This window comes from Ammospiza nelsoni, chromosome 3, assembly GCF_027579445.1.
Source record: "Ammospiza nelsoni isolate bAmmNel1 chromosome 3, bAmmNel1.pri, whole genome shotgun sequence".
NCBI classification, from domain to species: Eukaryota; Metazoa; Chordata; class Aves; order Passeriformes; family Passerellidae; genus Ammospiza; species Ammospiza nelsoni.
This window is the reverse complement of record NC_080635.1, coordinates 6,489,513-6,512,845: the sequence shown is the minus strand read 5'-3', so window position 1 is coordinate 6,512,845 and position 23,333 is coordinate 6,489,513. Positions and strand designations below refer to the sequence as shown.

The 23,333-nt window shown below is 47.1% G+C and overlaps 1 protein-coding gene across 2 annotated transcripts in view; it reads left to right on the top strand.

Annotated features, from left to right (window-relative positions):
* GALNT14 (polypeptide N-acetylgalactosaminyltransferase 14) overlaps window positions 1–23,333 on the top strand; it is a 98,086-nt gene that overhangs the window by 39,255 nt on the left and 35,498 nt on the right. For both annotated transcript variants that reach the window (XM_059468160.1, XM_059468161.1), the window contains exon 3: window positions 18,296–18,394. In XM_059468160.1, the coding sequence (XP_059324143.1) occupies window positions 18,296–18,394 (99 nt within the window). The remainder of the gene's footprint in view (window positions 1–18,295; window positions 18,395–23,333) is intronic.

Below are 23,333 nucleotides of genomic sequence, written 5' to 3'. Positions count from 1 at the left end.
GCCCAGAAGCCAGGTCCTGCCAGCTTGTGCTCCCTAAAAGAACCTCTGCTGTTATAGTGTTGTAGTCCTATTCTCTTTGAGAGCAACAGCATGCACTCCTAAGATTTCCTCCAGGTTTCTTGTCTTAAATCCCTGTGCTAAGCCAGCTGGAGAGTGTCCCCTGGGTAGGAAGGCAGCTTAGGACTGGTTGCTCTGCTCATATGGACTGGCTTTGTAGGGAAGGGAAGATGCAGGTGATGCCTGTGAGGTTTTCCTAAGGCAGAGAGCTGCTGTCTTGTATTCTCAAGGTCCAGAAATGCCAGGATTTCAGCCCTCAAGCAGGAGCATTACACACTGCAGTGCTGTTTTGACCCATTAATTTCAGCTTGCATCCCAAGGGTGCAGAGCTTGCACATTTCACATCACAGTGGTTGGGGTAGGCAAAATTGCCTGGCTGTGCTGAGTGTGGGCATGACTGGAAAGAACAGGTGGTCCTGAGGGTCACCTCTGCTGGGTGTGGTACCTGTGGGCACCTGGGGCTGAGCATGGCTCTCTGCCCTTCCCTGTGTCCCTCTTGGGCATAGCTGGCACGTGGCATGTTGGCATCCCTGTGCAGATGGCAAGAGGGCAGCTGGGGCATGTGCAGGCTTTGGGGTTGCTCTGGTTTTGGGTGAGGTGAGATTGCCCCCCAGGAGTGGCTCTGTTTTTGGGTGAGTTGGTGATTGCCCCCCAGCAGTGACGAGCACTGACAATGTGGTGATGTCTTCTTGGGAATGAGGAGTCGAAGGGGAGAAAAGCTGGCAGCATTGCCTTTGGTTTGGAGTGTTTATGATGCCCTTGGACTTCTCACATTGCCTTGTCTTCTTCCAGCTTCCTTTCCTACCAGACCAAAACCACTTTGAGGTTGTTCTTCTTTACCCCACATAGGAATTTAGGCATTTTACCATTCTTTCCTGGTTTCTTGAGAGTCCCCAAAGGAAGAACTTAATGTCTGGATGCCAGTATGTATGGAAAAGCCCAGGCAGGACAGAGTGGGGGCTCTGCTGTCCGCAGTGATGCCTGAACATTAGACCTGCAGAAGCAGGTAAGTCCCTAGGATCCCTAGCAGGTGACCAAACCCACTTTGAATTTGAGGGAGGGTTTGTAGGGACCTAGGTGGACCTTGCACAGTTGAGAGCAAAACCAAACCCATAGATTTTTTAGGTCTCCTGTTATCTTTCACTTTGCTGACTCCACACATTTCTTACTTTGGCCTCTGGAGTGTAGCTGGGCTAATCCACTTTCCTGTGTAATGCAGACTAAGTCCTGGGGGATTATTATTTTTAAAATGTGCTTGCTCAAGCAGTGTCTCATGAGTTGCTGGCTCAGGGGGTGCTGTGTGGTAGAGCAGGGCAGGGGTTGGTGTGGGCAGGGGTGCATGTGCTCGTGGTCTCCCTGTGTCTGGTGCTGCTGGGAGCATCTCCTTGGGGCAGGGCTGAGCAGAGGAGCCTTGAGTGCAGGGCAGATGGATGAACCCTGCCCATGAGGTTGGATGAAGGAGGGAGCCAGGTGAGGAGGATGGGAGAGGGAGTGTGACGGTGTTCACAGGGGCTCTTGGATGAGGGAGGAGATGAGCATCTGACTCCATGTTTCAGAAGGCTTGATTTATTATTTTGTGATATATATTGCATTAAAACTATACTAAAAGAATGGAAGAAAAGGTTTCATCAGAAGGCCAGCTAAGAATAGAATAGGAAGGAATGATAACAAAGGTTTGTGACTTGGCTCTCTGTCCGAGCTAGCTGGGCTGTGATTAGCTATTCATTAGAAACAACCAACATGGGCCAATCAGAGATGCACCTGTTGCATTCCACAGCAGCAGATAATCAATGTTTACATTTTGTTCCTGAGGCCTCTCAGCTTCTCAGGAGGAAAAATCCTAAAGAAAGGATTTTTCATAAAAGATGTCTGTGACAAGGGATTGCTCAGATGCTGCCACATCTGTGGCAGTGGTGAGAGCTGGAGGAGGTGTCCTGGTGTGGCCAGGTGTCTGTGCTGCTGGCTCTGCTCTCTCCTGTACCCTCTTGTGTGGGTGTTCCCCCATTAGAAGGGTGGCAGCACCCTGTGTGAGCTTGGGGTGGCTGGGTGTGAGATGGTCCAGGTTTCTTCTTGCCTTTGGGGCTCTTCATTAGCTGCTGGGTGGCTGTCAGCAATGGCCTGAGGAGTTTTTCTGTCACTTGATTTATTATTCCAGCTGTTACTCTGTTTTCTGGGCAGAGCCAGGATATTTGTCATTTCATTGCAAAATAAGATTTATCACATTTCAGCAAAATCCTGTATGTGTGAGGGCTGTCCAGATCTTTTGCCTGCAAAGCATTTTGGTGCTGAAACAGCTGGGTAATATGAGATCTGGGATACTCCTGCCTTTGGTCTTGGTCTCCTTATTTCTAGTGACAGCAAGAGCAGAGCATGACCCTGCAGGTGAGCAGGTACACAAATCAGTGGCAGAAAACACATTTTACACAAAAGTATTTCTGTTAGGAAACAGCATGATTGCTTTTTTTCCTTGGACACCAGACCCCAAGAGGTTAGCTCTCAGTGCTGTGTTTTTCCATCATCTCCCTAGGCTGAGATATCTCAGCATGAATGAGAACAGTCCTTTAAGCAGAGTAGGGGCTGGCTTTTTCCTTTGGGATAAACTACAACTGCTCAAGGTCTTGGTTGTGCCCTTGATCAGATGGCTTTTGTGGCCTAAATCTGAAACTTTCATGTTTATGTGGAGTGCTCACCTCACATAGTGGCATTTGCACTTATTCTTCTGGGTGAATTTGGACTGGAAACTGCAAGGGGGTTTGAGGAACCATTGTGTGATCAAAACACAGAGAGATTGTTTTCAGGTAGCACAGAGAACAAGGAGTATTGAGGTTGGCAATTCTTGGCAGCTAAGCAAGGAGAGCAAGACAGCTATTAATCAGAAACTGGCACTTCATGAAATCATAGAATAATTTGGGCTGGAAGAGACCACAGGAGGTCTCTGATCCAGCCTTCTGCTCCAAGCTGGGTCAGCTGTGTAATCAGCCCAGGTTTGTCTCAATGCAGAAAGCAATGAGCCCACTGGGACTCCTGCCTGTTAGGCTTGCCCCCCAGCATTTTGTAAAAGCTGATGTAATTTAAAAACCCTGGTTGCAGCATGTGGAATTTGTAGTTCTTTCCCCCCAGCTTCCTGTGTTTGTGAAACAATTTTCAAGTTGCTTGAGGTGCTGTCATCTCCTCTTTTGGTGTTCATCATTTTTGGGTTATTTTAACTACCATGTTCATGGATCTTCTCTGGCTTAACACTGCAAGCCTTTGCCAACAGTGAGGTTGAGAAAACTTGGTCAAAGACAAAAATCCCATGGAGTCTCCACTCCATTACGTTGTTTGAAAGTGGACAAAAATATTCACTGGATTGTTTTAGCCCTGCAGAAATCCAGTATTTTGTGTTTTCCTGCTTCTGCTGGAGTTGGTGTCTGGTACAGGTGTGGGAATACCTGCACTGAGGTGCCTCTTTCTGATTGTTGCACCTTCTGTTCCTGGAGAGCTCATGCAGATGTGTGATGAGTCTCTCTGGGGATTTGCCAACTGCAAACTGAGCTGGACATGCACAATCCTGGGAAATAGCTGGGGAGTGTCCAAGTCCCCATACTGGAGCATCTGTGGCCGCCCCAGTGTCTGTGACATTTGCTGCCCCACATTTTTCCTGGTGGAGGTGGAGGGCTCAGCTGAGCTGATGGGTTCTGAGGCAGGGACAGCTGGCTTCAGGGGACAAAAACAGATGAATGCAGTGATCTTTTTTCAAATATCTTTCTACATACTGTCCTCTTTTGAAGCCTTCTGGGTTTGGTGGTTTTTTGAATGTGGTAGGGGAAGAAGGAGTAGATGAGAAGGGTCTGCATGAAATGGGCTTTGGGTCTGCTATTGTGGGCTTGAGCAATGAGAGAAGTTGCATTCCCTGTGGATGGCTGCCCATGTTTGAGCTGGGATCTCTGGCCAGCACTCCTGGCTAGACCATCATCCCAACATTCACTTATCCTCAAGTGAATCCATTCTTCCCTCCTTGGATGTGACAGGGCTTCTGCCATTGCCCACGTTGAATCTTCCCGTGTCTTTCCAGGGAGCTGCTGTGCTTCCTGGGCATCATGGACACCCAAACCACTCCAGACTTCCATGGAAAGGAGAGAGGCTTTCAGGCACCGAGATCCCAATCCAAACCCAGATGCCTGAGGCAGCCTATGGTACTGCTCTGTAATCCCTCCCTCGAGGTAGAGATGCTGGGTTGGCTCACTCAGCATTGCCTCCTTGGCAGGAACGCTGGGTCATTGTCACCATCCCAGGAAAACGAGCTCCTGCCACCCTCTTGGTTTCAGAGGTGCTGTGTCCTCCTCACCCTGGCAGTGTGGTGGCTCCCCTCAGGCTTTTGGAGCACAGCTCAGCGATCCCAGGCTGTGACTCGTGCCCTGGAGTCATGGGCTCTGGATGCTGGCTGTCACCAAGGGGCAGGAGGTGAGGTGAGGTGAGATGCTGCAGTTTTGTGTCTTGAGGGGCTGCCTAGAGAAAAGGCAGGCTGAGGAGTTTTGATTAAAAATGGTTCTGGGAAGGAATGCTGGGCCTGGGGGAGGCTGGTGTTTCTCCAGGAGCAGGGCTGATTGTGTTTAGATTGTGTCTGCTGTAGGGAGGTGGCAGATGTGACAGCATTTATTCTGCAGTGGTGGATTTTCAGTGCTGTTCATCCCCTCTTCTTTTTCTTGCATGAGAAGGATGAGGGTAACTTGAGAATCAGCTGAAGAGTGAGCTGGACTCTGTGAGGAGCTGATGGAAGTGTATGGGCAGGTGTTTATGATGCAGGAGGATGTGCCAGTGAAGTGGTTGTGTTACTCTTTTTTTTTCTGGAGGGCAAAGCTACTTCCATGTGAGTGGGCTGTGCAAGGAGTGTGAGTTATGGCACTTGTCTGCACAGTGAGCAGAAACCATTCCTGAGCTGTACTCTTGGCTGAAAGGTGTCTGCAGGCCCAAGGGGATTGGCAGGTGGGTCCTGGGGGAGTCTGTGGGGACTCAGTGTCTTGGGGCCTGTCTGCAGGCAGTGGGGATGACTGCACTGTTCCAGCAAATATCCTGGTATAATGGTGCATTTCTTACTGCTGAGGTTTGTTCATCCAAGTTGTCCCACCTCCCAGCCCCTGGGTGGGAAAAGCATCTGCACAGGACAGGCATCCTCCCAAAGAGAATCTGAGGGGCTCACAGGGGATCATGCACAGCTTCCATCCCAGCTGTTCTTTCCCTGAAGAGTACCTTTATTTTGTGTTCCTTGCCAAAAATTGCAGTTTCAGAGAGGGGGGAAAAAAGCTGAGAACTTCCTTCTCCCCTCCCTCCCCCCCACATAGTGATGCATCCTCCCAAAGAGAATCTGAGGGGCTCACAGGGGATCATGCACAGCTTCCATCCCAGCTGTTCTTTCCCTGAAGAGTACCTTTATTTTGTGTTCCTTGCCAAAAATTGCAGTTTCAGAGAGGGGGGAAAAAAGCTGAGAACTTCCTTCTCCCCTCCCTCCCCCCCACATAGTGATGTATTTCTTTCCCCTAAGTCATTTTGGCTTTGTTTCCCTAAGAGACAGTTTTGATTTCATTTTGGAAATTCCCCACTCACCCGTCCACTGCGTTTTGCCAAGAAAAAATGTACACACAAACCAGTTCTGGGTCGATTTGAAATGACCCTTCCCTCATCCTTTCTCAGTCCCTCAATTTCCCCTGCTTGCATCCCAGCCCTGTGGAGAGATGTTGTGCATTGTACTGAGGACTTCAGTGCAGGCACTGGGGGAACCTCCTCCTGCACAGTCCCTGTGGGAATTTACTTCAGTCATTGGTTCCCCCATGAGAACAGGCTTGGTTTTGGGATGGAAGAATTAGGAGAACCCATGGGATTTCCCTTTTTTTGTGCAGAATGGGGTGCTGGAGCAATAAGGGAAGAGAGTGCCTGGGGAGAAGGGATTGCTTCTCCAGTGTCAGTGCTCTTGGCTGAGTCACAGTGCTTTGGTTTTTTAAAGCATCCTTGCCCCAGAGGGCATGGAATGGACCAGAAGAATGTGTACAGCCTTTGAAGAGAGGGGTTTGCCTCTGTGGCAGGTTGGTTTGTGTTGAGGAGTACCTGCTGGTGAGATGCACTGTTAGCCCAGAGTTGAGCTGCTGTCTATCCATCAATACCACGTGTGTCTCTCTCCAGCCTCTTGCTCAATCCCTTGGGAAATGGCAGAGCTACTGCTGCCAGGGCTAATTATTCCTCGAGACAGAAGACATTTGATAAAATATTAACCTTTTTCAAAAACAGAGCCCCAGTTAATTAGCTCCACTTTTGTGACACACTCACCCAGAGATAAAAGCTCGTTCCCCAGATATCTGTCTGTGGAGCAGTGATCTTTCTGCATGTCCCTGTCACCATGGGGGACACAGAGGAGTGGAGGAGTGAGAGCTGGGAATTTAATAAAAGACAGTGACCTGCCAGTCACTGTGCCCTGAGGACAAACTGCTCCATTTCAAGGTGAGCAGTGCCTGGGGAGAGGCACTGCTGCTTTTATTCAAGAGCCTGGAGCTGGAAACAGAGACTGAGTGGGTGGTGGGATCCACCTCGCTGCCTACACCTGGGCTGTGTCTGTGTTGTCAGTGCCACATTTCTGGAACTGGAGTTTGGGGGCTATGTGGGTAGGTAAGGCTTGGTAGAGCTGAGTGAATAATAGTGTTTCAGTCCTTTGGTTATTTAAGAGAAAGAAAAGCCAGGAGATGGCAATTTCAGGATAAACCAAAAGCAAAGCTGTTGGCGAATCTAAAAGTAAAAAGGCAGGAAAACTTAGAGCCAAAAAGATCTGTTTTTCTCATCCTGAAAAGGGAAAAATTTCATTTAGATCTCAAATGTTTTTGACATTTGAGTCATCTAAAAATGACAAGCTGTATTTAAAAGCAAGTGATTTTGAGTATCAGATGAAAAGTACACACTGGGCTCCTGAGGAACAAGCGATGTGCTGGAGTGGAAGTGATGCTGCACCGTGCGTTGGTGGGTGCAGGAGCCACTGGTGGGAGGCATCACTGCACCAGGGAGAGGCTTCTTCCCAGGGGATGGAGGGAGGGATGGGGGTCTCTGACACACCAGGACTGACTGCAGACCCAGCCATGGCCCTTGAGGTGGCTGTGCCAGCATCAGTCCGTGGTATTTTCTGGGGTCCCCGTTGTAGGGAGGAAATTATGAATCTGGCTCCATGTTCTTAGAAGGCTAATTTATTATTTTATGATCTATATTATATTAAAGAATACTATACTAAAACTATACTAAAGAATACAGAAAGCCTTCTGTCTGTATTGTAAAAGATGATAATGAAAACTTGTGACTCTCTTCTCAGTCTTGACACAGCCTGACCATGATTGGTCATTAAGTCAAAACAATTCCCATGAAACCAATGAAACAATGACCAGTTGGTAAACAATGTCCAAACCACATTCCAAAGCAGCAAAACACAGGAGAAACAAATCAGGTAATTATTGTTTTCCTTTTTCCCTGAGGCTTCTCAGCTTCCCAGGAGAAGAAATCCTGACGAAGGGATTTTTCAGATAATATGACAGTGGCATCAGTCAGTCCATGGGGGCACAGGATTTCCTTTTAAAACTCCAGGTGCCTCCTTCCCTGCAATGGACTGATCCTGGTGTTTTTCTACGGAAGAGAAACCCTTGCCTGTCTCCGTGGCCTTCAGGGGCTGCACCCACCTGAATCACACCAAGGCCCAGTGAGGATTTCATGGTGGCCATCCCTTCATCAGCAAGTGCTTCAGCATTCCCAGGGTGTCATTGATCACCCTCTGCTAGAACCATCCTCTGCCTTTGACTGCTGTAACATATTGACCACTTGTCTTATGGTTATTATGTGCCATCGATTACTTTGATAACTTGCTCCGAGTAATTCTGACAGAATGAAGTTGTTTGTTTAACTCTTGTGCTTGTCTCGCTATTTCTATTGACCTAATACATTTATGTAGGCTGAAATCAAAGTCAAGTATTAGTAAATAATGGAACTAATTCTCCAGGACTCACTCCTGATGATAATTTAGGCCATGAGACAGTTTCTTCCATCTTCTTGTTTGGTTTTTTCTCCTAGCCAGCACCTTAAGTTCCTAGTCCATCAGCTGCAGCAAAAGGGCATTTTGTTTTGGGGCCATTTGGGTGGATTTCTGCTTTGAGCACTGCAGATCCCTACATGCTGGAAGTGTTTTTGAGCTGTCACAGCGTGGAGCTCGGTTTGTGCTTCCCCAGCTGTGACTGTGGAGGTGTTGTGAGGATGGGGACTTTCTCAGCTTTGATTTGCCATATGATGCCAGGAAGCTCTCTGGTCAGAAAGCATCCTCCCCAAGGAATCTTTACATCCAGGGTTCTAACCATCTGAAATGTAATTTCAGGTTTTCCTGGCTTCTGAAGGTCTTTAATAATGGATTGGTGGTTGTCCATGAAAGTGCAATGTACCAGATTTTGCTTTTACTTCCACTAAGTGAAAAACTCTGCCGTCAGCTCTGGTATCCCAGTAAAATTGGCATCAGTTTAAAATTCTACTGAATTGTACTGGTTTTGCTTTCTTCTTTTTACTTTTGTTGGCTCAGTTTTTCTTTTTGCCTCAGTTCTGAGCAAGGAAGGGTGGAGGGAGTCAAGAAGCAAGACAGACCCTGAATCTGTGTGGAGGGCCCTAGAAGTCTGAATTATTCATGAGCTGCTTTGAAAATCAAGACACACAATCTGGTTTGACTTGTTTTTAAAGGCAGCCATGCTATTCTTTCCTTCCTTCTTAGTAAATTCTCTTTCTTTTCCCTTCTCCTTTTCTGAAGACAAAAACCCAGCAAATTTTTAATGAATTATAAATGCATCTTCTCATCAGTTTTGAGGTTCACAGGCAGCAGCACATCATGTGCACAGAAGGTTATTTTTGCCTTCTTGCATTTCCCCTTTTCTTCAAATTTAGTCGTTTGATTAATTTTTTAGATACCTATCTTGCAGGGAGAAGAAAGAAAGAGACTGAAAGAGGCAGCAAGTTAGAGGAAATATTAATTGCATGCTAGCCAAATCCAGCACTGCTTCAGGTTCCAGAGGCTGTGTAGAAAAATGTATTTCTTGGTCAACCCAAGGAGACTGATCTCAGGTCAGCCAGTGGTTAAGCTGCACCAATTTGCAGGACTCTAGTCTTTTGTGCATTTTCTAGTATTTTTGTGGGGAAGGAGCAGACTTGGACAGGTTCCTCTGGACATCTAATCTACAGCCAGAGCTGGTTCACAGCCCCAGCAGATTTTTCCTCAGGGCCTTCTTTGCAATTTTATCAAATTACATCTAGTTCAAACCTGCTGAATAATTCCTTGTGAGGAACCACCAGTGAGTATTTGTTGCAGATGTGCCTCCTTACCCTTGCTGAAGCCCTTGTACACCCTGAAGTCATCTGCTCAACCAGGGATTCCTCTCTTTGGACCACCACTGTTTCTCCCAGCCTGACAGCGTCTCTTTCATACCACCCTAGGGATTTTTCAGCCCCTTTTTGGGAATGCAGACCTGAGGCACATGCCAGTCCAGCACAGAGAAATCCATCTGACCTTTCTCAAGGGTATATTTTCACCTTGGCAAGCCAAACTTGAGCTGGCATTCCGTGGAATCATGTGGCACTGCCAGCTGACATCTGACTCCGCATCCTTTCTTCTTTCCTTCTGGCACGGCTGCTTTCCTTCTGCTGAGCCTTCCAGCTGTGTTTCCAGCCTCTCTTTGCTCTAGGCCTTTGCTCTGGTGTTTCTGTAGCACCACCTGCCCACAGCCATGGCCAGCCCGAGGTGGACCTGCAGGACCAGAGGGTCTGGAGCTGGTGGCAATTCCTGCCGCCGCTGGTTTTCCTGTTATGCTGTGACAGTCACATCTGTGCTCTGAGCTGCCACCTCCACACTCAGATTGTGTCCTGGTGGAGCTTAGAGGCAACACCAGAGGGAATCCCAGAGCTTTCTCAGTATGTCTTTGTGCCAAAGCTGACCCCACATGCAGGATGCGCCAGCAGCAATTGTCTCACTGCTCACAGCTGTGCCCTGGGTGCCATGGTGGTGCTGGGGATGCACAGGCCATGGCCAGCCCTCTGTTTGGCAGCTTCTTCCTGGCTAAGGAGGGGCAAAGCAAACCCAAGGAAGGAGCAGGAGCTGCTGGCATAACTTGGATGGAAAGGAGCATTTTGAAGGTCTCTCAAAGCTGAATGAAAAACACTTTGAGGCAACATGAGGAGGGGTGGCTTGGGGAGAGCCAAGAAGCAAGAGTATTGATGGGAGGTGAATGCCATGGAGATCACTTGACCCCTCTATGCGCTCTGGTCAAGCAAATTCTGAATTGTTGTGTCCCATTTTTACTCTTGTATGAGACTGATGCACTGACTGTGGTGTGAGCAGGACTTCTTGGATTTTCCATCTCTGGAGGTCATCAGGTAATGATTTTTTGAAAGGTACTCTGCAGTCAGGCACAAGTCACTGGACTTAATGCATTAATAACTGCAAAATGCAGAAATAACTGGGAGAAATGCCAGAGGTTGTGCTGCCCAGAGGTCAGGTGAGGTGGTGCACAGTCCTATCCAGCAGTAAGCTCTATGAACTTCCCAGATTCCATATGATTTGGCGCATGCATTGTTTTATAGCATGCTCTGCCCACATGACCATATTTGGGCATGCCTGGCCCACATGACCGTATTTGGACTTTGGCCATACCCACATGACCATATTTGGGCATGCCCCACCCACATGACCATATTTGTGATTTTGGCCATGCCCACATGGCCATATTTGGGCATGCCCTGCCTACATGACCATATTTGGACTTTGGCCACGCCCACATGACCATATTTGGGCATGCCCTGCCCACATGATCATATTTGGAATTTGGCCACGCCCACATGACCATATTTCTGTATGCCCCGCCCACCTGACCATATTTGGAATTTGGCCATGCCCACATGACCATATTTCGGTGTGCCCCATTTCCTTATTTGGGCATGCCCCGCCCATATTTGGAATTTGGTCACACCCACATGGCTGTATTTGGGCATGCCCCACCCACATGACCATATTTGTACTTTGGCCACTCCCATATGACCATATTTGGGCATGCCCCGCCCACATGACCATATTTGGAATTTGGCCATGCCCACATGACCATATTTGGGTATGCCCCATTTCCTTATTTGGGAATATCCTGCCCACATGACCATATATGGAATTTGGCCACGCCCACATGACCATATTTGAGTGTGTCCCGTTTCCTTATTTGGGCATGACCCGCCCACATGACCATTATTGGAATTTGGCCACACCCACATGCCTATATTTGGGCATGCCCGGCCCACATGACCATATTTGGTCTTTGGTCACGCCCACATGACCATATTTGGACATGGCCCCCATAGCCATATTTTGAATTTGGCCACGCCCACATGACCATATTTGGGCATGCCCCATTTCCTTATTTGGGCATGCCCCGCCCACATGACCATATTTGGCATTTGGCCACGCCCACATGACCATATTTGAGCACACCCCCCATTTCCTTATTTGGGCATGCCCTGCCTTCATGACCATATTTGGGCATGCCCCATTTCCTTATTTGGACATGCCCCGCCCATGTGACCATATATGGAACTTGGCCACGCCCACATGACCATATTTGGAATTTGCCACGCCCACATGACCGTATTTGGGCATGCCCCGCCCACATGACCATATTTGGAATTTGGTCACGCCCCCATTTCCTTATTGGGCATGCCCCGCCCACATGACCATATTTGGAATTTGGCCACGCCCATATGACCATATTTGGGCATGCCCCAATTCCTTATTTGGTCATACCCTGCCCACATGACCATATTTGGAATTTGGCCACGCCCACATGACCTTATTTGGGTGTGCCCCATTTCCTTATTTGGGCATGCCCCACCCATATCACCATATTTGGAATTTGGTCACACCCACATGATCATATTTGGGCATGCCCCGCCCACACAACCATATTTAGAATTTGGCCACGCCCACGTGACCATCTTTGGGCACGCCCCGCCCACATATATCAAATCATGTCCCTCTCTATATCAAACCCTAGCCAGGGTTCCAAGTTTTAGAATATTTTCGTGTAAGTCTCCTCCGTTAGTTTTTGGGAAGAAATTCTTTACTGTGAGAGGGATGAAGCGCTGGAATAGGTTCCCAAGAGAAGTTGTGGAATGTCATCCCTGGAGGTGTTCAATTGTTGCATGGGATTTAAAGGAGCATGTTCCAGTGCAAGGTGTCCCTTCCCAAGGCAGGGAGTTGGAATTAGATGATCTCTAAGGTCCCTTCCAACCCCACATAAAAACATTCTATGTTTTTATGATCTATGAATTTTGTTTCAGCTCAAAGACAGGGCTTAGGCACAATAGTTTTCCACTGTTGTGTATGCCACCCTGAAAGGTTGTCCTGAGAGGTGTGACCGAGGTGCCTGCATGTCCTCCACCCATCCCTACAGGTGTGCAGAGCCTGTTTAGCAGTGTTTGCTGTTGGCCAGGACAGCCGGGGTTCTGATCTTTTCCTTGCCACTGACAGCTCTCTCCTTGCCTGTGGTGGGTAGTGGCTTCCTTTCTCACCAGGGCCATAATTTTCTTCCATGGGAGCAATTTTTCAACATTCCTTGTGGAATGTCGTCTGAAATCAGCGTGGTTTGTCCATCAGGGCTGGTGTGAACCAATGGAGAGAGTCCCTGTAAGATCTATGTATTAGATAAGTGGGTCCTAGTTACTCCAGACAAGCTACAGCTGCAAAGTCCTTAGTTGGGCAGCAGCTGTAGCTTGTGAAGGTAACTGGAATAAAATGGAGCGGGTTGAGAGCCCAAGAGGAGCCCCTGAGAAGCTGTGAAGAACTGTGCTGCAGAGAAGAACTGCTTGGTAGAAAACCAGCCAAGAAGGTATGAACTTTAAGAATATAATTGCAACAGTGTGGGACTTGAGAAATATGAATACAACATGAACCCATCCTGTTGGTGATGGCAGGTCCTCTGGGCTGATGTAACAGCCCTGTGGCAGCAGAGTGCACACAAACCCAAATACCCTTATTTTGGATGCGTGGTGACAAGACTGTTCTCCCATGTGTTTCCAAGGAGAAGAGAGGAGCCAGCAGGGAGGTGAAGGATGGTGTAGCTCTGCCTGGTGCAGCTGCTGTTTGAAATAAATATGCAGAGAGTGCTTTGGAAGTGGTGAGCTGAGTTGAGGGAGAGTGTGGACTTTGTGGAAAATGTTAAAAATTCAGAGCAGAGCTGTTGGCAAGTGGTGGCTGTTGAAGTAGAGCAGAGGAATGAGCAGAAGCCTGGCCGGGGGAATCCAGGGGATAAGGATGATAATTTATTGAGGGACTTTAATGAGGTACAGAGAGGGTGAACGTAAGAGATGGATTTTGAGAGACACAGCACTGCACTGTGGACATGTAATGTTGGGTGAGCCTTGGGGCACCAGAAGAGGCTGTGGAACAGGGTCTGATGCCTAAAGAGGCTGATCTGGAACAGAGACTAGGCAGAATTAAAGGAATAAAGTAGGTATTTGTTAAAAGGCCTTCAAAGGATACACCTTGGGCAGTACAAGAACCCAGCTGTGGCTCTATCCAAGATGGATGCAGGATGGATGACCAGTCACAAAGCTCTCCTCAGTTTGCTGTTGTTTGTACTTCTTGAGCCTAAAACTGCATCGGTGTCCTTGGCTCTCAGGCTGGAAAAGCATTTTTTGGTCTAACTAAACTGTGAAGAGAGCTTGCTAACACTTTATATGAAGTTCAGAGTCACACACCAAGGCAGTACCGAATCTTTTTAGATATGAAAGTTAAAACTAAATAGCATCAGGTCTTATCTTGTTCACGCTGTTCATCTTTACCATTGTGCTGTGCAGCTGTGGTGGCAAGGTGGGCTTTGGTTTGGTGAGGGGCACTGAGAGTAAAGTTTGCCATTTTTAAATGTAAGATGGGTTCAGATTCCCTAGAAATGGGTGTGTGCTGCCCTGTCAGGAGGATCTCTAAGGATGCAGGGGCAGCTCTGTGTGTGGAGGCCACCAGCTTGTGATACTCCTGCGCTCACCAGCAGCACAAGGGCTGAAGAAGCTCAAGGAAAATATCTTGAGAAAGGGATTTTGAGGGCAGTGCTGGAGTTTCCAGAGTTTAGAACTTTGCAGGAGAGCTTTGCAATTCCTGCAGTGAGTGCAGGGCTCTGGCTGTCTGCTCCATGTCCCCACAAACAGGCACTGCATTATTTATTTCGCAGCAGTTAGCAGCACATTGGGAATGTGGGGGCAGATGTGCTGCCCTGTCCAACCTGGAGGAAGTATGACAGGCAACCAGTCCAGGCTGGGATTTTCCAAGCGATTCCTAAGGTGTTTGTAGCCAGACTACCCCTTTCAGAACTTCCTGATTGTGAAATTATTTCCATTTTGAATGGAAAAAAAAACTTCATTTGACGGGAGGAGTCACTTTTTGATTGAAGTTTGACATCTTGCATGAGGAAATAAGAATTTTTCTCCATCTGGATGCTATCCCTGGGGTTTTTAGGGTAGGCCAGCATAACTTCTGTCTTCTTTCACCCCACCCAGATGCTGGGAACCTGCAGAGCTGCCTGGCAGCTTTCCTGCTTGCACTTGCTCTCCAGTCCTGCTGCAAGGTTTCAAAGCATCAAACTTTAAATCGCTTTAGCCAGTAAGTTTCAACACACTGCAAATACAGGCAGTGCAGTTACTGCTTTTCTGTTGTCCTTTTTTTCTTTCCTTTTTTTTTTTTTTAACAATCCAAAAAAAACCCCTCAAACTTTCATTGGTTTCCTGAAAATGTTGTGGGTGTTGGTTTTGGTTTTGTTTTGTTTTTTTGTTGGCAATTGGGTGACCTATGAAATACCATCAGCAGCACAAAACGTTTATCCAGTGACAGCCTGAGGTAGCACAGGCAGCTTTTAGCAGGTTTATTTTCATTATTACAGCAATTTTAGGGCTGCATGCTGCAATTTTCACTTGCAGTGAGGTATTAAATTGAAATTACCCCAGATGTAATTGTCACACAAAATAATTCTGGACATGCTGGATTTAATGCTTTTCTAAGCTGTGGTTTTTATTACCCAAGTAAGTGCCAAAAAAAGACACTTGTAGTCAACAACTTAAACTGAAATCTGCCTTCTGGGGACCCAAGATGTTTAGTTGCAGTTACATTGGGGGAGGAAGGGTGGGGGGAAAAAAAAGGGACCAAGTGGAGGAAACTTTGGGAGGGCTCCTTAAAGAACCTAGGGATAAAATCCTGGGCAAGGGGAGAGAGTCAGAGCCATAAAGAACTGTGATGGTGTTCACAGGGGTTTTCAGGTGAGGGAAGAGACAAGAATGTTGACTCTTTGTTCAGAAGGCTTGATTTAATATTTTATGATATATATGACATTAAAACTATACTAAAAAGAATAGAAGGAAAAGTTTCATCTCAGAAGGCTAGCTAAGCTAAGAATAGAAAGGAATAAATAATAAAGGTTTGTGTTTTGGACAGAGAGTCTAAGCTAACTGGGCTGTGATTGGCCATTAATTATAAACATCTGAGATGGGCCAGTCACCGATCCACCTGTTGCATTCCACAGCAGCAGATAACCATTGTTTACATTTTGTTCCTGAGGCCTCTCAGCTTCTCAGGAACAAAAAATCTTAAAGAAAGATTTTTCATGAAAAGATGTCTGTGACAAAGCACCCAGGACGAGGAGCCCTGGGAGGAAGATCCAGCAGCTCTGCCTCACCCTTTGCAGGCAGCTTCTGGTTTTGGAGAGGCAAATCCCAGTTTTGGAGAGGTTTTGGAGAGGCAAGTCCCAGCTGTGGTGTGGTGCTGGTCACATATGGAGAGAGTCCCTGTAAGATCTGTGTATTAGATAAGTGGGTCCTAGTTACTCCAAATGAGCTACAGCTGCGAAGTCCTTAGTTGGGCAGCAGCTGTAGCTTGTGAAGGTAACTGGAATAAAAGGGGTGGGCTGAGAGCCCAGGAGGAGCCCCTGAGAAGCCACGAAGAACTGTGCTGCAGAGAAGAACTGCCTGGTAGAAAACCAGCCAAGAAGGTATGAACTTTAGGAATATAATAACAGTATGGGACTTGAGAAATACGAAATACAACAATATGAATAACCACAGTCACAGAGGCGAAGCGAGACTGGAGCTCCACAGCAGCATCATTCCTGTCCTGGGGATGTGACAAGCCTCACTAGATGCGAGCCAGAGGTGACTTGCAGCTCTGGAGGTGCCCCTGTGTGACATTCCAGCTTCTCCCACACGCACACTGTCTGGTTGGGCTGGTCTGGTGCGTCAACATCTGGAATTTTAGAAGCAGGTTGTTGCTCAGGAGAAGCCTGAGCCAGCCTGCAGCAGCCCCAGCACTCCCACCCGTGGGAGGCACAGACACTCCCAGCTCCTGCTTTCTTTACCAGCTCCTGGGCTGTTGTAACAGCATAAGTAAAGTATTGATGACTTTGTATTTTCCACTCCCGCTCGTTCTCTGCCAGAAATAGCTTTCCTTGTTGGCTCCACAGAGCCCTGCTGGAAGTGGGTGGAAGGACACGCATCTGGGAGCCGAGTATAAATAGCACAGGCAGAGCAGCTGCCATTGTCTGTCCCTGCAGCTCCGCAGAGCAAACGGGAGCTGAGCCTGGGCATGGCAAAACCCAGCAGCAGCTTGGGATGGCCGGGCTGGAGCGGGACACTGGGTGGTGCCAGTGATGCTGCAGTGACCCAAGGGAGCAGCTCAGGGCACGACCCAGTGCTGTTCCGTAATTCAGAAAGGCTCTGTTTCCAGCATCCCTGGGATGCAGCGTTGATGGATGAGGGTGCTGTCGCACAGGGCAGCGCTGCTGAACTTTCTCCTGCATATGGAATAGCTGCGCGGCCTCGGCGTCCTTTGGGATGGACCCAGAATTAGAATTGGCTCCAAGGTGAATTCCTGGTGTGGATGACTGTGCTGAAAGAGCAGGGGAGTAATGAGAAACCTGCTTTTGGTCAAGTTCAAGCAGGATTTGGAAAGGGTTTTGAGTGAAACAATGAGAGAAAGCAGCAACTAATTTAGCGTGAGCTTTTAAATATTTTGTCCCACCCAAGATACCATTTTTTCCTTATCTTTGGAATTGTTTCTCCTGTTGTGCACTCTTGTTCACTTTGTAAATAATCAGAAATACAGTTTCAAAATTAAAGTATGTAAAACCTCATTTAAAATAGAGCATTTTGGCATTTGAGAGGTGCAACATGCTGTTCTGAATAGCATAAACCAACAATATCTGGCTGCTCTTACGTGTTTTCTCCTCTCCATATCCAATTTAATTTTTCCATCTGTTTTTACTTCACCTTGCAGGTTCTGTGGCCCAGAATTTTTGGGGGAGTGAGCTGATGGTTTTTTGGAAAAGTGGTTGCTCAGTGCTCTTTCCTGCTGCGTTTGAGGGGTGCTAGTGGTAGCACTTGGGCAGTGACACAGGAGCAGACAAATGGCATGAGGGTGGCGAGGGACAGGAGAGCTCCTGTTGTGTCATCTTGAGACCATCTTAAGGGACTGATAGGGCCCTGGAAAGGGCAGCATGGATGTAAGGGGTATCTGGATTTTCTGAGCTGGGAATATATTGGTGTGGGTCTATAAAAGCCACAAATTTAATCAGCTAAAGGTCAAAGTAATTACAGAGTCTGTGACATTTCCTCCTGGGAAGGAGGCAGCAGGGACTGTGGCTGCAGCTGTGGGTTTTCACCTTCTGAAGGCTGGCTTGGAAAGTTTGAAATCCCAGTCTTCCCTGTAGTCTGGTTATGTAATTAAGGTGGAATTAATAAGGAAACAATCAATTTAGAAACAGGGCTTGGTTTACCTTGCAGCTGGCAGGTGGGAATTGCTTCCTCAGGAGGCTGAGTGTGAGGTGGATGGGAGATGGAGCTGCAGGGATGCTCTTACCTCTCATGGTGCCATGAGCCAGGGGATGAGAGAAGTGCTGGTGGGTAGCTGGGAAGCACTGGTTAGAGGAAAGGGCCACCAGCTGTGTGCCTCCCTTCTCATCCCTTCCCATTAATGACAGTTCTTTGCTGCTTTAATCCTCAATGGCTTACTTGGCAGTTCCTGGATTCCTCTATAAATTATTCACACAAAAAAAAGTCTTATTTATTGCTTTGTAATAACGGCTGGAGACCATTTACTGTTGGACTGTGCTGCCTGTGTTGGTGAAGTGAGCTCTGGCTTTGAATTCCAGCACCTGAATTCAGCCTTTTCTGCCTTCTCCCTCCCCAGGTGTACGACCTTGCACTACAGCCAGGACCTGCCACCCACCAGCGTGGTCATCACCTTCCACAACGAGGCCAGGTCCACCCTGCTGAGGACAATCCGCAGGTAAGAGCTCCTGGGAGCCTCTGGAAAGAGGGTCAGTGGTCATCACAAATGAAAAAGGCAGAATCTGTTTGCCCTCACCACAGCAACAGGAGCAGACCTGCCAGCTGTGGTCTCAAATGGAGACTGGGAGAAATTAGCCTAAAAGTTGCTCTCTGAGAGGCAGGTTTTACAGTGGGATGCTCAGGGAAGTGAGGAGCTGTGCTTCCCTTTGCAGGGCCTAGCATGGGAAACTCTTGAGGGCTCATCAGCAGATTAGACAGAGTCTGGACTAAGAGCTTTTCTATCCAGCTGGGTAGGAGTGCTCAGCTGTGTTTTGGCCCAGCTCTCTAGGGACATTCTGTGGATATCTGCTCCAGTGCTGCTCTCTGAGCTTCTCCAGTGCCAGAAAGGCTTGCTAATTGAGAAGCCCTAATGACACACATGCAGAGCAGATTCTCAGGGAGGGTTTCTGTCCTCCTGCAGCCACACGGTGCAGCACTCTGGGCATGAGGCCATCCCTTCATTTGTCAGTTTGTTCTTGGCTGTGTTTTGCTGTCGTGGATAGACTGAAGGCTTCATTTTCACTGCAGGCTTTTTGAAATCTGTGTTTAATCCCAAGGTGTGCCTTGAATCTGCAGGTTCTCTTGTGGGAAGGTGTGTCCAGCTCTGGGCTGGTGGGTTGCTCTGTAACAAGCCTGGGTGTGCTGTGCTCTGTGCCAGTGGTGCACATCTCATGTGCCCTGCTGCAAGTCTTGGCTTTTAAATTTAAGCCCTGGCATCCCCAGGGACCCCTTGCCATTGCTGGTGCTGGTCAGACTGGGGTTGCTGGTTAGGGGGAGGATTCAGCTGTGCCCTGCTCACTGTCATGTCATTGCTGAGCTTTTCTCTCAGCATCCTTCTTCAGGTGAGCGTATCCAGGGCCACAAGTGAGTTTGACAGTCCTGAAATTGAATTCCTGCTCTGCTTTATGGTTTCATGCCCAATCCTGTCTCCCTGCTTCACACTCAGTAATCTGTCACTGCTTTCTCTCTCTGGCGTGTGTGAATTTTGGGTGACACTGATGCTTGGTGCTGTGTTGGTGACACTGATGCTTGGTGCTGTGCGCCACCTCCTCAGTCCTGGGCCTCCCCTTTCATCTTTTCAGTGCCTTGCATAAGTTTGCCATTCTCCAGAACCAGTTGTATTTGTAACAGAGGTGGCAAGTGCAGTCCTCTAGCTCCTGAAATATAACATGGGAAGAGCAGGGATGGATTCTAACCTCATTTTCCCCCGTAACTCAGCACCTGACTGTCCTGCCAGGAGTGATGTTGTCACATGAGAAATGTTAGACCCATGGTACAGCTCTTAGGCCTGGATCCCCCATATCTGGCTTCATTAGAGAACTGTTCATTGCAGTGATGGCAAGGTTAGAAGTACAGGTACATTGAATTTTTACTTCTTCCTTGAGGTGATTGTCCTTTGAAGTTTCTTATTTCCAGCATAGAAAGACTTTCTTTCTTGTTCCTCTTTTTTTCAATTTGCTTGACTTGATTAATTGGCTTTGCTGCCTTCCTTACCTGGTCGTGTGTGATTTTCACCATAGCTTTGCCCCTTTGCACTGCTCCTTCTCTCTTATGGGCCCTGGCAATTCCAGTGCTCATGTTTAATCTGTGGGGAGGTTTTCCCCAGCTCTGGGGACCCTTCTGAGCCCTCTTTCTTGTAGGTTCATCTGCCTCTTTAGCCTCTGTGGGTTAATTTGCTGTGCCTTCTGACTGCTTGGGGCTTTTTCCCTCTTGCTTGCCAAATACTTGGTTTAATTAGATCTTCCAGATGACTCCATCCCACAGTGGCTGTAACAACATGGATAATTTTCCTTGGCCATTTAAAACAAACTCTGTCCTCCTGACAGTGCTTTGTGCCTTTTGGGGCAGTTTGTGGCCAACTGCTTTTAGCATTGTGGTGGGTAAATTTGGCACCTCTTCTCCCTAGTCCATGTTTGCAGTGGTATAACCCAGGTGACAGACAGATGGACAGGCTGAGGAACAGAGAGGTGATTTTTTCCACAGCTGGTGGAAGATTCTGAGCTGCAGACCTGGTTTCCTGAGTTCCAGTATGTTGGATTTTCCAGCCTCGTTGAAGAATCAATGTTCTCATGTTAATTGAGATTCTCAGTGTTAATCACCCTGTCCAGGAGCAAGAGATAGGACAAAGGGACATTTCTTGGCTGGTCCAAAGCCATGGGTGATGGGGCACTGACCCTGCAAAAGGGGCACTCCCTATGTAAGCAGAGAGGAGAGCCAGAGGGAAGTGCTGCTTGGGGGAATGCCTCTTGCAGAAGTGACCACGTACCTGCTGAGCAGGGGGGATTTTGCTATTCCTGCTGTTTTCCTGGATGCTTGAGAGCCTCAGTGCTCCCCAAGTGCTGAGGCTGAGCTGTGCTGCAGGCTCAGGGTGCTTCAGGCTCTTGGTAGGAACCAGCAACATGTGGCTTCCCTGGCACCCCTTAATCAGTTCACGTTGGGAGCGCTTGGGACAGTTCATTTATGGACATTTGGCGTTGTCAGAGTTATTGAGAGAAGCTGGTGGATTGTGTTGAATAATGAATTCATTTAAAAGTTTCATGATCTTTTCTCTGACCATTTGCCAGCTGGAAGTAAAGCAAGGGGGGAAAAAAAAAAAAGAAAAAGTAAATTTATCGAAGGACCACATCTCTGGAAATGGTGAGGTCAGCATTTATAAATGCTTGTGAATATGTACAACTGTCCAGGGAGTAGGGGATGGGTGTCATGAGAAGGGGGAAATAGAAAACAGGAGAAGATGACTGAAAGGAGGAGATGGTCAGTAGCAAAGTAGCTCTGGAGGGTTTTTTTTTACTGTGCAGAAAGTCTCATTGGGTTGTTTCAACCATTGACTTTTTAACAAGTTGCTTTTCCCTCTTTGGTTCAGTTTTGTGTCTTTCAGTCCCTAAAACTGGTGAGAGTCTCCAACAGTGCATGAGATGGGACCATGTGAGTAAACACAAGGTGGGAAGGCAGGAGCAAGGGTGAAAATAAGCAATACAGAGGCATTTAAAATAAAAAGTAAAACCCCTCCAAAACAACAATTTCTTCTTTCCTGTCTTTCCATCCTATACTAGCCTGGATTTAGCAAGGGAATCCTAATCCTGTCATGTGGATGACCTGCTGGGCAGATGGTGAGATGGTCCCGTTTACTCTGCTGAGTGGTTTTTATTTATTTATTCTTCAAACTTGCAGCTGGGGAGCTCAGGGCAAGAATAAGAAAACTTAAATTATTTACCTCTTGCTGACAAACCAAAACACATCCTTTGGCAGGAGTCCTGATGCAAGTGCTGTGAATACCACATCAAATATTTAGATCATTAATTAGCAGAGTGAATATCATGCCTTTCATTTTCCAGTGCTCATAGGTGAAAGAAGTGGTGTCCTGGGCAGCCAACACCTCTCACCCACCCCTCGTGCCACTGCCTTGTCTGTATCCAGACACATCTGAGGCAGGGAGGTGACAAAGCCTCCTTGCTTAGGCACCATATTGAGTCTGTGCCATAACTGAAATGAGCCTGATTAAAGAAGCAAAAACAAGCCAGGTGTTGCACAGAAACTGCATAATTAGCACTTTGTGCTGACTATTTTTTCATTTCTTCTTTTCTTTTCTGCTTTTTGCTTAAACCCTGGACTTTTTTTTTTCTCTCTTAATTTGCTAATCATCTCTCGCGGTGACTGAGTACACAGACCTCCGTGCGCTCTTACCTTTTGATGTTAACATAAGAGAACTCTTGAATTTCAAAGAGCTTGGTGGGTATTTGAAAGAATAAAATGCAAAAGCTGCAGTGTAATCAAAGCTCATTATGGTTATTCTTGGTGTGATGTCTTTCTTCCTACATAATTAGCCATTTGGGGTTGTTGAAGCAGTTCATTTTGGTGGGTATTTTCTCTCCATACTCAGTCTGATTTCGATAATTGTGACCCTTGGCCCTTTTCATACTTCATTATCCTCCCAAAGGTGTTTTTTCCCTCTCCCAACAAGTCCTAATATGTTGCCATGGAGAGAATTAACAGGTTCATGAGTTCTCAAGGATGGGTGTCCACAGTCACCTCCCTATAGCAAGTGGGTGATGGCCAAAACCACCCTGACTTGGTCAGAAGGTCGAAATTCCTGCCTGCAAACATTTTCCATGTCTTACATGGTCTGGGTGACTTTTACGCTGGTATTTATTTGGAGATGAAATTGCTGGATCCAGTGCTTACCTTTTGGGTAGGTGGAAAAGGATCCCAGCAAATTCTTGAGGAGGATGAAAATTTAAGGTGAAATTCTCCATGGCTATGTGTGCATAAGGTAAATAATTCAGAACAAAGAAAGTTTCAGCATTGTCAAAAGATAATTCAGCAGCAAACCTGTTCTTATTAGGGTGAGTAAGCGCTTTCTGGATTGGAGGCATGAGCTTTCATTTTGATGGTAACAGGTCTTTTGGCAATTTAAGGGAGAAAATGTTGTGATCTTTGGCACAGCAGAACTTAGAAACTGTTTTGATTTGTTCAAATATATCCATCACTGCAGTATATATCTACCTATGTTTGATTTCAGGGAAAGAAAATCTATAATAACAGAGGGACTTCAAAGCACTGTAATATTGTCTTCTGATTTTTCCCATATAAAAGGGGAAAAAAAGCCATGCCCAGACATAAAGAAAGGAAAGTATTTAAAAAAAAAAAAAATCAAAGCTGAGCAGAGGCACAAGTAATAGAAAAGCCAGCTTTGAATTTTTAAAAGAGCTTTTATGGTCTAGCTGGAAAAAAAAAAAAAAACTGTAATGTTGAAAACGTGGAGGATTTGATGCCTCTTTTTCCCATCCTCCCTGGGGAACGCTGCAGGAGGGGTGCTTATGTTGTGTGTTCACGGTAATATGTGGTTAATAGAGCACCAGGCAGAAAATGCACTGGAGACAGGAATTTGGCTTTGCTGG